At 37.0% G+C, this 16,790-nt stretch overlaps 1 protein-coding gene across 1 annotated transcript in view; it reads left to right on the top strand.

Moving 5' to 3' along the window:
• Positions 1-16,790, top strand: part of LOC107552540 (nuclear receptor corepressor 1-like) — a 103,606-nt gene that overhangs the window by 2,380 nt on the left and 84,436 nt on the right. Inside the window, exons 2-3 of the mRNA XM_016234440.1 lie at positions 5,279-5,486; positions 13,399-13,490. Of these exons, the coding sequence (XP_016089926.1) occupies positions 5,379-5,486; positions 13,399-13,490 (200 nt within the window). The 5' untranslated portion in view covers positions 5,279-5,378. The remainder of the gene's footprint in view (positions 1-5,278; positions 5,487-13,398; positions 13,491-16,790) is intronic.

Raw genomic sequence — 16,790 nt, forward strand, 5'->3', positions numbered from 1 at the left:
ACACTGATGTGAATGTATTTCACGTTGTACAGTAGATTGATACGGCGACACCAAAACTGGAGCTGATAGAATATGCACTGCAGCACGATAGTAAGATTTCTCCAAAAGCAGATCGTAGAGACATTTTATCGTCCTCGATCAAAAATTGTCATATTGCACACCCCTACTGGTTAGTAGAGTGTGGAAGATGCAAGGTACTCTGATGAGATTGAGGGTAACATGTTTTAGCCAACTTTTGTTGTTGGTGAGTGTCAACTTCTGGGATCTCTAAATGTCGATTAGCATGCAGAAACCCCGTGAATATGGTTTCATCACTTTTCAGACATGTTAATTAGGGTAGACTGCCATTAAAGCAAAAGTGCACAGTGAGCATGTGCATAACTTCATGGGATAAAAAAAGTTGCTGTCATTCACACTTACAGCCCAGACTTTGTACTGTTCTGTTCAAGGTGACAGACCCAGGTTGATTTGTGTTTAGTGTGTAAAAATTCATAGATGACTTCCAGAGCAATGCTGGTTGGATGATTATAAAACGCCTCTCTCTATCTTGACTCTGCAGAAGAACCCAGCTTTGTTTGCGGTGCCTCTTGCAGCTTAATTAGGCTTGCCATCAGGAGAGATACAGTGTGCCTGTAAAGAGTGCCAGGCCTGTTTTTTTTTCCAATTTCTCATTGCAGTTGGTTTTTATAAGCGTTGGCTAATGTGCTGGCTGAGGGACAGTGGAGTGGAACACAGGATGTGTAACTGTTGTGCTGCCGTGTCTGTGGCCAAGCGTGGCACAGTAATGTGAGCATCATTTTTAAAGTTAAGTTTATACAGTAAGCTTCTCCAGCGCAAGTGAATGTGGATCTTTCAGTATTACTTTTTTAATATATATTTTTTAAAGAGTTTTGTCTTTGCTTGACACATCATGTCCATGTAGTGGTGTTGATGGGGCCGAATGATATCAGTGTGACAGATGTTTCTGACAAATCCTGGATTTTGCAGGATGTGGGAGTGTCATGCTTTCTGTCTGCTCTCCTGTGCTGAATATTTAGCTTTTGCCCAGTGTTTCATCTAGAGATCGACCGATATATCGATTTACCGATATTTTTCCCGATATTTAAGCATTTTACCATAATCAGATATCGGTTTTGTAATATCAGATTCACCGATAAATGACGTTTTGAGAATTGCGCGCAGGATCGCCATTGCAGTGCATCTGAGGGGAGACGAGACGACAACAACGGCATGGTGCTGGTACTTGATTTGCTGTAGTTTTAACATAACAGCCATTTATGCACAAATTAGATGCATTACATAAATGCCTGATATGTAGTTTATGCAGCTTGGCTCTAAGAAATAGAGACCAACTCACGGAGTCATGTACAATAATCCGTCAAGTCCTGTCCCAATAAAGACATAACTTTGCCTGAATTAAATATGCAGCCATGAATGAGTGCATGTTGGAAATAAAAGCGCTGAATTGAATTCTCTCTCTGTTGTATGTTTACTCATCATTAGACTCGTGAAGCCGCTTTCATATTGCTGTTCACTCAAAAAATCAATATCGGTCGATCAGGAAATGCCCCAGCACGGCCACTGCATGTAACCATTAACAAGATTCACTTGTTTAAAATACCCTAAATTGTATTAACATTTACTATATAACCAATATTTCGCTAATAAACATCTAAATAAACTCTATAGAAATGTATTATTTATTATCTCCGCGAGCGATCGCAGTTTGAGTATAGTTCTGTGTAACTGCATAGATAAACCACGCTGTCAGCAGGCATTTCATAATCTAGAAGGACAAAAACATTAATAATTCTGATATAACATACCAGTTGAGAAATGCAATAAAATATGATGTTTTGTTTGTTATATTCCAGTATTCCAGAGGATATTATTCAGTAAATTAACATTATCCAGTTAATTATTCTTGACTCTGTAGCTATTAAACAGCTTATATACCTACTAAAACTGTAGTTTAAAATGAAGTTGATATGACTCTTGTCCTTCATTTATTTTCTCCATTTGAAAACATTAGACATTCTACATTTATTTAGCTTATTGTTAATATTAGTGTTGTTGCTGTTGATGCTTTTTAAAAATGTTTTTTTTATTGTTGTAGTATGACGATTAATTTTAACATGAATGACTGCTAATTTTCAACACTTTAAAAAAAAAGAAAAGATGACTGAAAAGAGGAAAAACCAAAGTGAAGTATGTTCTTACTTCACTCAGTCATTTATCTACTTTATAACAGTAAATCAATATCGGTTCTGCATATCGGTTATCGGGCACATAAACATGCAAATAATCGGTATCGGTTATAAAAAAAATATATATATCGGTCGATCACTAGTTTTATCGTCAGGTTTAATTAATAAATGACGTTTTAGTTTGTGGTGAACTCTGCCTCAGTGCTAGTTTAGTGCTATTCACTTTGTGCATAGCTTTTGATTTAGCCTGATTTAGACATATTTTGTGGGGAAGTGATGACAAAGTTATATTAATGGCATGAATTGAAGCAATAAGATGGAGGTGCATGTTGATGAAAGAATGGTATAAAAGGTATAAAAGTGAAGCGTGGACATATCACACAATATTTCTGCTGTATCTCCTACTGATTAGGCCGTGTTCTTGCTCCGGCTCGACAGATAAGCATTTGGAAGTGTGTATGGAAAATCCCATCCACGCACACTCTGAACGGAGGACCAGTCGGCCCGCTCCAGTCATGGAGATTCCTGCTGACTGATTTGGATATGCAAACAGACTCACGTGTTGGTAGATGGGACAGAGGTCTGGATTGTGTATAAATGTATTACCCGTGATCTCTAAAAGGCAAATAACTGCTATTGACCCTTTGACCTGATATGAAAAAGTCTCTAAATATTTATTTTGAGGATATACAAAAAATGCATTCTAGCTAATAGTTAAACGAAATGGTAATACATGCACATGTATGGCTCAGCGTTTGCTCTGATGTTAATGCGTGACTTGAATAGAGGAGCAGAAGTTGGATTAGCCTAGCTGTTATTGGGTTTACAGGTTTTCCATGATAATGGAAAACTTGTGGATTGTGCTTCTGTGGTTTACTGTAGCATCTTCTGTTGTTGCATTTTGCTGATGTGTCGTGTATCAGGATAGGTGGATGCTGTCCAGTCGCAGATAGCACTGGCACTGAGCAATAAGGTCAACAGGTGTGCTTTCTCAAGACATTACATCGAGAAACAGCACTGAGTCAGCAAATGCTGCGCACATGTCCATGTTACCCTTAGATTGCATTTAGGGTTTAACAGAAAACGCATGAAAATAAGCCATCCTTTTGTTTCCGTGTCATTCAGTCAGTCTACTGCATACTCTCGTAATATGCTAATGCTAATAATTACTTGGCAAAGGTCTTGAAGCAGTGTTTACTTGAGAAATAATTGAGAACTAGATGACATTGTTTTAATGTTTACATTTAATATTTAAAGGTTCGCTCAAAAATGAAAATGCTACTCACTCTCATGTTGTTCCAAACCTGTATGACTTTCGTTCTTCTGTGGACCATAAAAGAAGATATTTTGAGAAATGTCCATATAGTGCAAGTCAAAAACTATTCTCCCAAAGATCATCTTATGTGTTCCACAGAAGAAAATCAGTCATAGAGGTTGTGAAATAGAGGTGCTGTGAAATTTCACTGCTGTTGTTAAGTACTGAAATTTGGAATGGTTCCTTCAGTTGTGAAGTATGTGAATAAATTTTTTTTTAGCCTAAAAATCATTTAAAAAAACAGCTAGGGATGCACGAATGTTCGGCAACCGAAGTTAAATTATCGAAAAGACCGAATAAATTGTACCGAACAATGATATGACGCGATCAAATAGCAACCAGCGCAGAGTGAGAGGCGCGCACTCTTTATTATGCAGCACACACGTCAGCAGTGTGGAAGTATTTAAACTGTCGGAGAAAGACGCAAAAATCATTACAAGCACCGACAGCGAGAGACTGTTTAGGACTGCATCGCATGTCTTCAATGAGAAGAGGAAGGGGTGATTGTTGCTGGTTACTGAATGATGATTGAAATCGCGAAATGGCCTTAAACAATTAGTAAATAAACTGCAGAACGTTATGTTTTCTAATACACGCGCGCATTGCATGTATTCTGACAGCGCTGCACGAACTCGCAGCAGATCTGCTTGTTAACCAGGGTTCAAAGTCCAAAGCGCGAGGAAAATCTGCGCTGATACAGTCATCAGTTGCTCAGTCTGTGCATGTATTATCAGTTGCTCAGTCACATTTTTATGAATTTTTACAAGGTATGTGACAATGCGATACATAGGACGTATTCGTAATGAGACTAATTTATAAATCTGTTGTCAACAAAAATAAACATTGAGGTCTTCCTGCGCGTTTCCGATTCCAATAAAAGTTGAGAAAAAGCAAGAACTCTTATCAACATTCATAAATGTTAGTATTGTAATTTTACTGTTGTTCTGTAAAATAAAATAAGACCATAATAATGATAAAAATCATTACAACAGCTCTGTTTTAATACATTTATTATAACATTCACACAGTGTTCAAATTAGGATCTATAATATTTTCTAATGTTTTAAAAGAAGTCTGTTCTCAGCCGGGCTGCTTTTAATTGTACAGTAAAAAATTTTTTTAATAAATACATGCCTGATTCAAGAAGGGGGTCTGATGGCCAAAAATTATTATTTTACTAACTTAAGTTTAAGTTAAATTGTGCGTTGTTGGTATAGTGTCTGCTAGAATGTTAAAAATGTTCAGTGTTAAATATTTTTAAATTGTTTTGTAATTTTATTTTTTTTGAAAGCAAGACAAAACCGTAAAAAGCATGTTTTGGCTTTTTAATTTATGCAATGGTGAAATTTTTTTTCACCTTCGGCCCAGTGTTTAATTTTGTTCGATTCATGGAGCATTGAGTAATTCTTGAGAAGACAGATGCCACATGATGCAGTCCTTTTCTTTGATGTGCTTTGTGTCGAAATATTAACATCATTACAAATCTCATGGGCGTGATAAGAATCAAAATGTCTCTTGTTAGTTTCAGGAAGCCAGAACTTTTTTCTGGAAAACCAAGCAGAACATTTGCATAGCAATCCTGTGAAACAAAGCCTGTTTCATCAATAGAAATGGCTGCCAGTTGGTCGCACTTTGTGATCTGAGACCTTTAAAAACTTGCTTGGTCATGGAAAGAGTTTGTACTCAAGACTCCTTCAGAATATTTGGCTCTTGAAATGTTCTGATGTTTCCTCCTCTTTCTCTCTCTCTTCCTCAGGTGGTTTAGCAGCACAGTCATGCCAACGTTGAGCCCGTGATTGAGTAGTAGTGCTCCAGGGCGCGTCTGAGGCTGCAGCACCCCACCAGACAGCTGCAGCATGTCTAGTTCAGGCTTTCCCCCCAGCCAGGGGCCCTTCAGTAGCGAGCAGAGCCGTTACCCACCTCACTCAGTGCAGTACACTTTCAGCTCCACACGTCACCCGCCGGTCAGTACCACACACACTCCTACCTGCACCACGCATTACGCTGCCTACAAACCACATAACAAGAATGCTGCTAAAGTAGAACTATAACGGTCCCACTTTATATTAAGTGCCCCTAATACCTGTGTACTTGCATGGGTGTACTTGTGTACTTAACTAATTGTGTACGTAGTATGTAACCACATTGTAAGTACACATTGGTACATAGTATCTACAGCTGTAATTTTTCTGTAGCTACACCCATGTAACAACCCTCAGGATGGTTTGTGTATGTACCAATGTGTAACAGGACATATTTAACTACATTTTGTAACAACAGTATGTATAAGTAATTGGATGAGTAATTAATGATGAGTAAAAATGAGTAATTGGAACCATTTGATCCAGGGGGTGGAGATAGGTAGGTTTAGGGGTGGAAATGGGATCCAGGGGGTGGAGATGGGTAGGTTTAGGGGTGGAAATGGGATCCAGGGGGTGGAGATGGGTAGGTTTAGGGATATGTAAAGTGGGAGGAGTTGGATCTTGAGTTGGAGTTGGTGCACCACTGTAATACCAGTGTACTTGCATGGTAACTCCTCGGGAACTGTCCGTTTAATATAAAGTGTAACATTCTGGACACCAACCACAATTTATATGTGAAGCCTAACTTACTGGCCACTGCTGTGTAACATCAGAGTAATTACATGATAAATCTAATACAAAGTGTAACACTTCTTTACCAAAAAACGCTGTTAGTCCTTTTACACATTTGTACTTTCATTAGCAAAAAGTGTTGTTACCAATGTCCTGTTACACATTTGTACTTGCACATACCATTCAGTGGGTTGTTACATATGTGTAGTTACACAAGCATTAGAGCTGTAGATGCTATGTACCAATATGTACTTACACTGTGGTTACATACTATGTACACATCTAGTTACTATGTAAGTACACAGGTATTAGGGACACTTAATATAAAATGGGACCCTATAACTGCAACTTTGCTATTCCTGTGTCAGTCACACTTTGAACTTGTTAATTTTGTGTGTACAGTGCAGTTCCTGAACCACTAGAATTTAACCACCTATTCTTTGTAACAGAGCAGTCCTAAATACTGCTGCAAGCAGCCATCACACATCCTTAATTTAATGAGAGCTGTTTTTTGTAAAGTTTATAAACAGGAAAAGGACATAACATCCTCTGTTTAGCCTGAAATGTCAGTACATTTCAGGTAATCATAAAACAAGTTTACCAAATAAACCAGGCTTATTTCAGTTAGTCTGACTTTTCACTTGATTTGGTTTTATAAAGCAAAATTACCATAGGTCAAGCTCAGTCACTGTGGCAACTTATGCTGGGAAACTAACCTGGTCCGGATCAGGCTAACTGTCAGGCTAAGCTGAGCTCCTTTAACACTGACCAATAGGAATGCTTTGATATTACCACTGACTCTCTCACATACAATTAGTTGACTTTATTATTAGTCCAAAAATAAAAGCATACAGAAAATGCAACTTAAATAATCAAATAAATAAAAAATAGGCTACAACTAACTGTATTTAATGTATTGTGGCAAAATTTTTTTTTTTTTAAGATATATGAACATTTTTAACAGTTGCTACTTGCACATTCAGTTGATCAGCAGTTTCTAGCCATGCAGCCTTTCTCTTGGGTTTTATGACAGCTGTACCTTTTATGGTGATTAGTAGAACATTAAAACCACTCGATTAAAAATGAAAATAAAGAATAGAAATCAGACTACATTTTAGCTGATAAGAGGAACACGCATTTAATTCATTTGAGATAGTATGGCTGTATTAGTAGCTTACATTTGATTTACAGTTACTGCTATGATAAAAAATACACTAATATGTAGGATTAAAATTGTACATGTCACATTTAATGTCCAACAACAAATATTTTAGCAGAATGCATATTTTATTCAGAATTATTGCCCTATTATTCTATTGCGTTCCATCTGTTTAGTGTGCATGCACGCAGCAGCGCTCGTTTACTCGCGTAAGCCTCGCCCACTCCTGACAGCAAAATGGATATTTGCATGACTTTCTAACATTTACAGATGAAAAATATATATGTGACGTGTCAGTTATGCACGGAGGGAAACACAACATCTCAAATGCATTAAACGGCACAAATATTCGCTGTTTGCCATGGTGGATTGATTTGATCCATGATCGACATTAAGGGCTGCTTAAGAATAAGCGTGCACATCAAATTATCCTGACTCATTGAACCTGGATCGAATTAGTGAGATTGCGTGAACTTAAATAGTCGTTTATGAAACCGCTTTAGTCCCGATTGATTTGTTAGGTTATTTCAAGTCAGGTTTTGGACTTTAATACCCGCTTTTCTTAGCGTCTTTTATGAAACAGCCCCCTGGAGTAGGATGTTAATACCAACAACCCATGTGTTTTAAACCCACATTAGTTTTAGACATGCGGATATCCTACTGTCTCTTTTCCTCAGCTCTCATTTCCTCTCTAAAAGTGAGATGTATGTGACAAAAAGGTTAGTTACTTCACACAGCTTAACTACGTCCTTTCTCCTAACAGCCAGACCAATCCACTTAATTGTTCACCTCTGTATAGCGAGTGCTGTCATGGGGCGTTCACACGTACAGAAGTTTTATTGCTAGAGTGGATGTATTATTATTTGTAGTAAGCATTTCTACTGCTTGATGATCTCAAGTTATTAATGGGCCCACGCCCTTTGAAAATATGACCTCAAATGGGATGCATTGCTGGTGTCATGAGCAGTTCAGTCCATCTGTTGAGTTGAATCTGATTCAGACCCCACAGAATAGCTGTTTGTAATGCCTTATCAATAACATGTGACTTAATATAGCAATTTTTATTCTTGAAAATTATAAAATAATTTAATGTTTATGCAAGGGATAGGCTAAGCTAGCATTTGGTTGCAAAACCGAATGTTTGGGTTGGAATACACTACATGATTGTATACATACAATGTATTCACAATATACAAATTAGGCTTTTAATGATATTCCAATTAAATTAAACTGCATTAAAATGTATAGAAACATGTAAAGCATTAGAAAATTAGTATCCAAGTTGTATAATTATGTTTCCCGCACAAAGATAAATGTTTCATCATATATGCCGCTCTGTGCTTTGAGAGGGTTGGCGAACACAGGCAGGACAGAGCCCATTTCTTTTCCTTATCTTCATATTTTCTTCTTATATTCCAAAGCAATTGACAGTTTGTAAATGGTCAGAAAAGTGAATTATATCTTCCGCACAAGCAGGACATTTATATTGAAAGTTGCGCTGCTGGGGAAAATGAATCTGAATTACCAGCATGTTAATGCGCTATACCACAGAGATATGCAGCTGCATGTGATATGCAGAAAAAATAGATACCAGAAAAAATTTACATTAATAACTTGTAAATTCATTCCTACAATGTATTCATTCATTGCCACGTTTCTCAAATTTGTTCCCTTGTTAAATTAAAACTAAGAAATGAATTAATACAACTAATTAGCCACAATTTAACTAAACTGAGGGAACAAATCAGTATCTTTATTTTTTCCCCCTGCATGTCGTGTCCAAGGCTTTGCACAAATACACTTGATGTGTCTTACCTTGTCTAACAAGCACAAACTGTGACAATGTTGAATGTGACCAGACTGAAACCTGTGAGATTAAATTTTTATGTAAAATAGCCTCTGTGCAGTGTGACCAGTAATATCTAATTTGTCAATAAATCACTTGCGTAGACTAGTGGTCGACCGATATATTGCCAAGGCCGATATATCGGCCGATATTTGGCATTTTTTGTAATATCGGCATCCGCCGATAAGTTTTCCTGTTTGGCCGATGCGTTCGAGACTTTTATTTTGACGGCGCTGAGAACGGCAGTGCCTGGGCACACAGTGCTCACGCTCTCCCTCTGGTTCGCTGTTGTTCTGTCTAATACGGATAGACGTCTGTCTAATAATCAAATAGAACGGTTAAACAAAGGAATTAAAATGTATACAAAAAAAAACTATTTTTACATTTATGGCTTAAAGGCTTAAATTTATGGGCTCACGTACCTTCTCTGCATGAATTATGTTGTTTTCTTGGTCTCAATGTAACATTTGGCTGCTAACCAATTATTTCTTTTGTAAACAAAGCTTTGTATTTCACTGTTGTCCTAATAATTATGTCAAAAACATTAATATGTGCCAAAATGTGTTTTGCTGTACCACCATGGAGGTGCTCCACCACTGCTGTTGTCAAGCTAACTAGCACAGCCCTAATTAAAAGGCATTAATGAATGTAATATGACATTCTAAGCAATTTTGTTGGATTTTTACTTTTTTTAACCAGTGAAATTGTTTTGGGGTGACTTGATTTAGTAGACAGAATGATTTGTTCATGGCATCAGTAAACTGTAGAGCAGTGATTTTTACATGAGCTTTTCCTTTGTCTTTTCTTACAGTTACACTCGGAAGATAATGATCAAGTTTTCTCCAGTATCTTTACTCCTATTAGTAGTGGTTGCATCATGTTACTACTAATTGGCATAAAAGTGAATGCATTGCCAACTATTTCTGCTGCTCATGTCTCTGGAAATCGCCAGCTCTCATTGATATTGAATGACGGGCGACACTGTATGTGTGAACGCCCATTTATGCTTATTTTCTCTCTTCTTCTTTTCTTCCTCAACATCCCTTTCTGTCTGAAATGAAAAGAGGGCCAGAAATGGCTGGGCCTCAACATTATAAATCAATTTGGTTATCACTGTAGAAAAGCAGAAATAAACAAACCCCAGCTGTTCTCTCTTTTCTCTGCGCTTTTTCTCTCTTTAATTCACATTACTCAATTATTTATACATTTCCTGTTTGCAGACATGGACATGGCCATGTTTGTTCTGGGGTTGTTAGCAGTTTAGAAGCGTCTCTAACACAGATGGTCATGAAGTGTGAGTGGCTTCTAGAGGAAATCTCTGATGTCGGTCTATTTCAGTGAGGTGACCTCATACCAGCAGATCTTGCAGTAATCCTGCTGTACCACAGCCGACTCAGACAACTGTGATTGCGTTGTCACCATTTAGCCATACAAAACCGTGCCTCAATATTCATTTTATAACATGAAATTCTGGGCATGTTTTTCTAAAAACACTTAAATAACTTGTTTGGAAATTGAGTTTTTCATTAGTTGAACAGACATAAAAATCAACATAGTTAATCATGAATAATGATTTGGGAGTCATTCAAAGTTATTAGCTGATTTTCTGATGTGCTAGGGATGTGCGGGTCTAGTCGACTAAACGGTACAGCTCCTACTAGTTGACGCTGAAAACAATAGTCGATTGCAGTACAAAAAAACCTGTCTAATATTCAAATTACCATCATTTTATGTTACCATCATTTTATGTAACAAATTACCATTGTTGCATTTTAAATAAGTTAAAATAAAACATTTGAAAAATAATACATTATTTTTAAAAGTGTATCTGGGCGTAAACTACATTTTTACCTCAGACCTCGCATGAGTTTTTTTCCGGTCAGTTGTGGCGAGCTCAAAAGTGACCATGTGAAAGTCGAGCAAGGTGTGGGATTATTTTGAATTAGAATGAAACGGAAAAGTTTTGTGTAAACTGTGTTATGTCAAATTGGCTTACAATAACTCTACTGGAGCGATGCGTAATTCTATTCAATACAGGCACGTAGGCGTTAGCTTAGAGACTAGCCAAAGTCAGCTAATGTCAATCAAGTCATTCGCTACAGCCCGCCGCCGCTGCGATCCCGTCCGTGCCGTCTATTCCTCTAACGAACACCCACTTCGGTGGTGGTGTGGGATGTCCAGGCGCTTTCCAAGGTTCTGTTGGCTTGCTTTTTCTTTATCTGTGTAAACGAGGCAAGCGTACAGCATAATTGTAACCTATTTTTAGCGGAATTCATTGAGGGATTTGACCGTGTGATTCATAGATTAAGTATTTCAAATGTAGGCTATTATATACACGCACGCACAAAGTTTTTGTTTTTCTTACCATCTTTTGGGGGTTTCTTGCTTTTAGACTAGTCGACTAGTCAGATACAAAACTTCCGTTTAAACGACAGTCAAATTAGTTGTCGCGCACATCCCTAGCTTGAACTGAGATTAGTCACTGTTACATTGTCTCAATTGTAGGAGCTGTGCACAGCAGTGTCATTAATAATGACTGTAATTACAGAGAGTTACTATTGTGACTGCTTTTAACTCTACTGCTTTACCCTTGGTTTGTGACTAAAGCCCAAGGTGTTCTTTAGTTTGCAGCCTTTAAAAAAAATATTCCATTTGATAGTGTGCGCAAATGCAGGCAGTTGACATGCGCTCTAGAAAGAATCATCTTTGTTTCGCGTCTGCTCTATTTTTCTCCTGAAGTTATGACTGATAAAAATGTCTTTGTACTCTTTTAAACTGAAGTTGCTGCTATCTCGTAACACTCTCACACAAGTGCTTGTCAATGTGTGTGTCTGTTGTTGTTTCAGTCTTCGCTATTTTGTTGTTCCATCTCTTTAGTTTTGCTTTTCTAATGTGAAATGATGGGCCGGGCCAGTGTTGCCACCTTGTGGAACAACTGATTATTGCAAAACCAAGTCAATGCACATATGCGACTTGCTTGTACAAGGTATGCGTGGTAACAAAAAATTATATTCTGGTGACAAAATTTGCATCACTCATACTGTACGCGGACCTGCAAGTCCATGTAAAACCCAAAGTATACTTTGGCTTTAAGGATTGTTTAAGAACAGTATTTTAAAATAATATAACAAATACCAGTTTGCATTATCAAGCTGCATGACAGACTGTTTTTGTTGTTATAATCACTGGAAGCTGAAAGCCATGCACAAGTTACAAATAGCTGTGCTTGCTCTTATGTTAGAAAAAAAATTCTGAGAGTTTTAGCATTACAACTTTAAACACGGTTTCCATTAAATTAAGCAGCACAACTGTTTCATATTGATAATAATAAGAAATTCATATTTTGAGGACCAAATCAGCATTTTAGCATCATGTGAGACTTAAGACTGGTGAAAATTTAGCTTTGCAATCAAAGGAATAAATTATTAATATTTAAAATAAAAATGTGTGTAATAATTTTAATACGTTTAATAGTATTTCACAATATTACTGTTTTAACTGCATTTTTTGGTCAAATAAATGCAGTCTTGATGAGCATAAGAGACTTATGCGAAACCCGAACTTTTGAATGGTAGTGTATTTCTCAGAAATGTATCTGATCAAGTGTACAAATGACAATATCCATATACATGATCATAGCTAGCCTAATTCAAACAGCAATTACTTAAAACCAAGTAGTTGTTCTAAGAACCCATGACTGGTGAGTTTTTAATGTAAAATTTGCACTGTATAATTGTGATGCAGGAGTGCTATAACACTTGATAGTGCCACGTTTGATAATGGAAATAATTCTTTAGCTTGCTGTTGTTAAAGTTTTTTTTTTTTTTTTTCCTGGTTCTTTAAAACTGAACTTTAGTCTGAGAGTAAACCAGCTTCAAGAAATGACTCGCACATGGCAGCTTCGGTTGCTGAGCTGTTCTCGGTCCTGCGTTGATGGTGTCTGTGGTTTTCTAATGGAATGGTGAATTGAAGGTTTGATGATCATCTCTTCTATAGCAGTGAATGTGTTACAGATAGCTCTATGTCCGTGTTTTATGATGCCATGTTCTACCAGAATGTAAAACAGACTTGTGCTGATGTGTTCTTGACTGTCTGGGGAGGCTGTCTTGTCACAGTGTATTTTTTTTCTCTCTATCCCGTTCTTTCTCACATAGATACACACTATTTGTCTTTTTTCCCACTTGTCTTTAAGGCTTCCGAGTCCTCATCCATGAGGTCCTTGTGCTTTTGTTTTGCCTAGTGTTTCTTCTCTGATGTGTGTGTCTGTGTTTGTTCAGGAGTTCCCGGTACCCGACTACCGTACCCCTCTGCAGGACCAGCAGCGCCGCAGGCCTTCACTACTATCCGAATTCCACCCTGGGACTGAGAGGTGACACAACCGCCACCCGCTTGAGACATAATGCTATGCCTCTAATTTAATTCTGCCCTATTTAAAGATAGCCTATGATGAAAATGACCATATTTTCTTTCATAAATATGTGAGTGTTTCTTCTTTTAAACCCTTGAGCCTTCAAACTTTTTAGTTTTTGTGTGTTTGACAGTTTTGTTGTTTAATATGCTACTAATTCCGAATCCCAGAGAAATGCAGTTCTTGGTTGACAATATGTGATTGGAATATAAGTGCATTATGTTGCGATTCGCAAGTAATTGTTTTGAGATCAATTAATTGTTTTTTTCATTAATTTAAAAATGAACCCTAAAATGGGTGACGTATCCTGGGGGATACAAACATTTGAAAAGCTGTGGGGAGAAACCGTAAAAGCGTAGGTCTTATTTCTTGGTTTCATCTTGAAAGGGTGTTTATTGTGAATATTTAGATGAGGTCTTTGGGGAAGTCGTGGCCTAATGGTTTGAGAGTCGGACTCGTAACCCAAAAATTGCGGGTTCAAGTCTCGTACCGGCAGATTGTAGGTGGGGGGAGTGAATGTACAGCGCTCTCTCCCACCTTCAATACCATGACTGAGGTGCCCTTGAGCAAGGCACCGAACCCCCAACTGCTCCCTGGGCACCGCAGCATAAATGGCTGCCCACTGCTCCGGGTGTGTGTTCACTGCTGTGTGTGTCCACTTTGGATGGGATAAATGCAGAGCACTAATTCCGAGTATGGGTCACCATACTTGGCCACATGTCACGTCACTTTCACTTTAAAGGTGACTTTTGTGTCTCCATTCTTTGTTTAGCTCACAGGAAGCATTTAAAACTGCATGGCCGCCTGTAGTGGGAAATCTACTCACCCTCCGATAAAAGTTGATCTAGTTCACATATTTACACACGTTGGAGGGGACTTGCCGGTTTAAAAAGCTGTTGTTCAGCGTTAGCTTATTAGGTTTGCATTGTAATTTTATAAATTAAATGCTTATTTTTTTGTAATCTGTCTCTAAATGTTTGTATCTCAGGGGATACGTCGCCCTTTTAGGGGTATAAATCCAGATATAAAACAAACATAGACTGTGACTTTGTGGCTTGTGTTTTCGAACATCAAATCTTTTTGTAATCTTGACAAAACGCATGTTGTTGGAAAGGTCTGACAGTCAAGATTCCATATTTGGGGGCTGTTTTGTAATATAAGTCATATTGTGACAGAAAATGATTGATTTGTGACAGAAAACTGCATTAGAATAATTCAATAGAGTTTGGGTGTCACCCAGTGGTTGTTTTTGGTATAGTGCCCAAAGAAAATCTCACAGGAACCACAATTTTTGGGATATCAACTTCAAATTCGGAACGTAAATCGGTTCGACATATAGCTTTGGTTTTATAGCAATTTTAGAGTGCAACATATTTTATAAAATGTTTATTTTATATCAAATATAAACAATTGGTATACTATAGGCTTGCCGCGATAGACGGTGCTGACGGTGATACCGGTTTTAAGCCGCAACACCGGTTATGTCACTTGCCCACCGCGTCACCGATTATTATTTTTATAGTAATAAAAATCATTTAGTTCTGTAAAAGAACAGACACTACAATTAAAAACTGAACACGGCTACTCAATGCAGCGTGCCGAACGACAGTCGCATCACAGATCAGATTTAATTTATCCAGTGAGGAGAGTGAGTCGAGCTGACTGACAAGAAGAGTGAGGTGAGACAGAAAAGACGATGGCGGCGGATTTAGTTTCGAAACTAGATGCAAAAGCCTGTTTGGCAATATTTTGGATTTTGAAAAGCCTGTTGACCTTTGCCGTTTATCTAAGGTGATATTGGAAGTTTTTTTAACCCTTTAACTGTCACCCGTCCCCTCTGTGGGACGCCTAAGTTTACTTCACTATATTACAATTAAATCCTAATCTAATCATGACAAACTATATATCGTTGGAAAGGTCTAAGACTCCTAAATAGATATTTTACCAATGTTTTTGTTAAAAATTATGTAGGAAAAGTAATAGATTAATTTTTGACTAGAGTGCACCTCAAAAATCTACATCATAACAGGAGTTCTGACCTTTGTCAAAAAAAGTCTTCTTCGTTGCCTTTTTCTCTATCACACTTCAGAAATCATCAGAAATTATAGATCAATTGAAAACTTTAAATCTCAAAATTCATCTTTGAAACCCATTTTAAAATCAAACATTGCATTACCATGAAAATGGTACATCAATATCATGTTACAAAATGTTTTCGTTCATGAATTATACAAATTTAAGTCTATGTTCAAAAACGTGAGTGACAGTTAAGGGGTTTTAAGCATTTGTTTCTTATTTAATTGGTTCCACATTGTTTGCTGATTTTTACTTTATTTAAACGGTGTCATTTATTTTATTTGACATTCGTTTTGCTAATAAACGTTCTACGTTTCTTATTTATTTGGTTATATATTATACGTTTACTTATTTCCAGTTTTGTATACCTATTAAACTTTATGCAAGTAGTTTTAGTCAATGAAAATTGTATTTTAGTCTCTTTTTATAAATGCAATTCTATTTAACCCAGTCAATATAGTATAAGTACCTAGTAGTATAGACGAAACCAAAATTTTATTTTAGCCAAACCCATTTCAAACAAGGTTATCTTATTATATTATTGTTACCTTATAGACTCAAGAATACATCCATTCCAGACACGGAAGACGCTCTGATTTGAATTTACAACATTTATTTTACCAACCAAACATGTTAGAAGTACACACACATAAATTTAAATAAAGACGAACCCCGGCTGGCCGGCCATCGGTCCCTTTCTCTGTGTCAGACTTAACTTTGTTTGGTTTTCGTCTTCTAAATCAGTGTTTCCCAACCTTTCTTTAGTCGCAGCACCCTTTGGAAATTTTTACAAATTTGTGGCACCCTACAAAATTAATTTGGTCACAATATTTGAATTTCTAACTTCGATATGATTAATTTGAAAAGTATAGTATTTGGTACAACAGAGAAGAACTGCAGAATATAATGTCATACAATTATATATTGCAGAATATAATGTCATACAAGAATACAAAAATCAGTAGGTTAATTTCTAATGAAGAGACCAATTTATATGACAGATTTTAATGTAGGCTTTTATTCATATGTAAACATTGTGAGATAGTTATAATGGTAATTAAACAAAGTTTTGATTTTACAGCTGGGTAATTTTGTTGCAGTAGCACGAGATAGCTTGATTTAAAACTTTGAATTGAATAAAAAATGACAAGGAGGCTAAGCAGTTAATAATAAAATAAGAACAAA

Source organism: Sinocyclocheilus grahami, unplaced genomic scaffold (genome assembly GCF_001515645.1).
Source record: "Sinocyclocheilus grahami isolate Dianchi unplaced genomic scaffold, SAMN03320097.WGS_v1.1 scaffold453.1, whole genome shotgun sequence".
Classification (NCBI taxonomy): domain Eukaryota; kingdom Metazoa; phylum Chordata; class Actinopteri; order Cypriniformes; family Cyprinidae; genus Sinocyclocheilus; species Sinocyclocheilus grahami.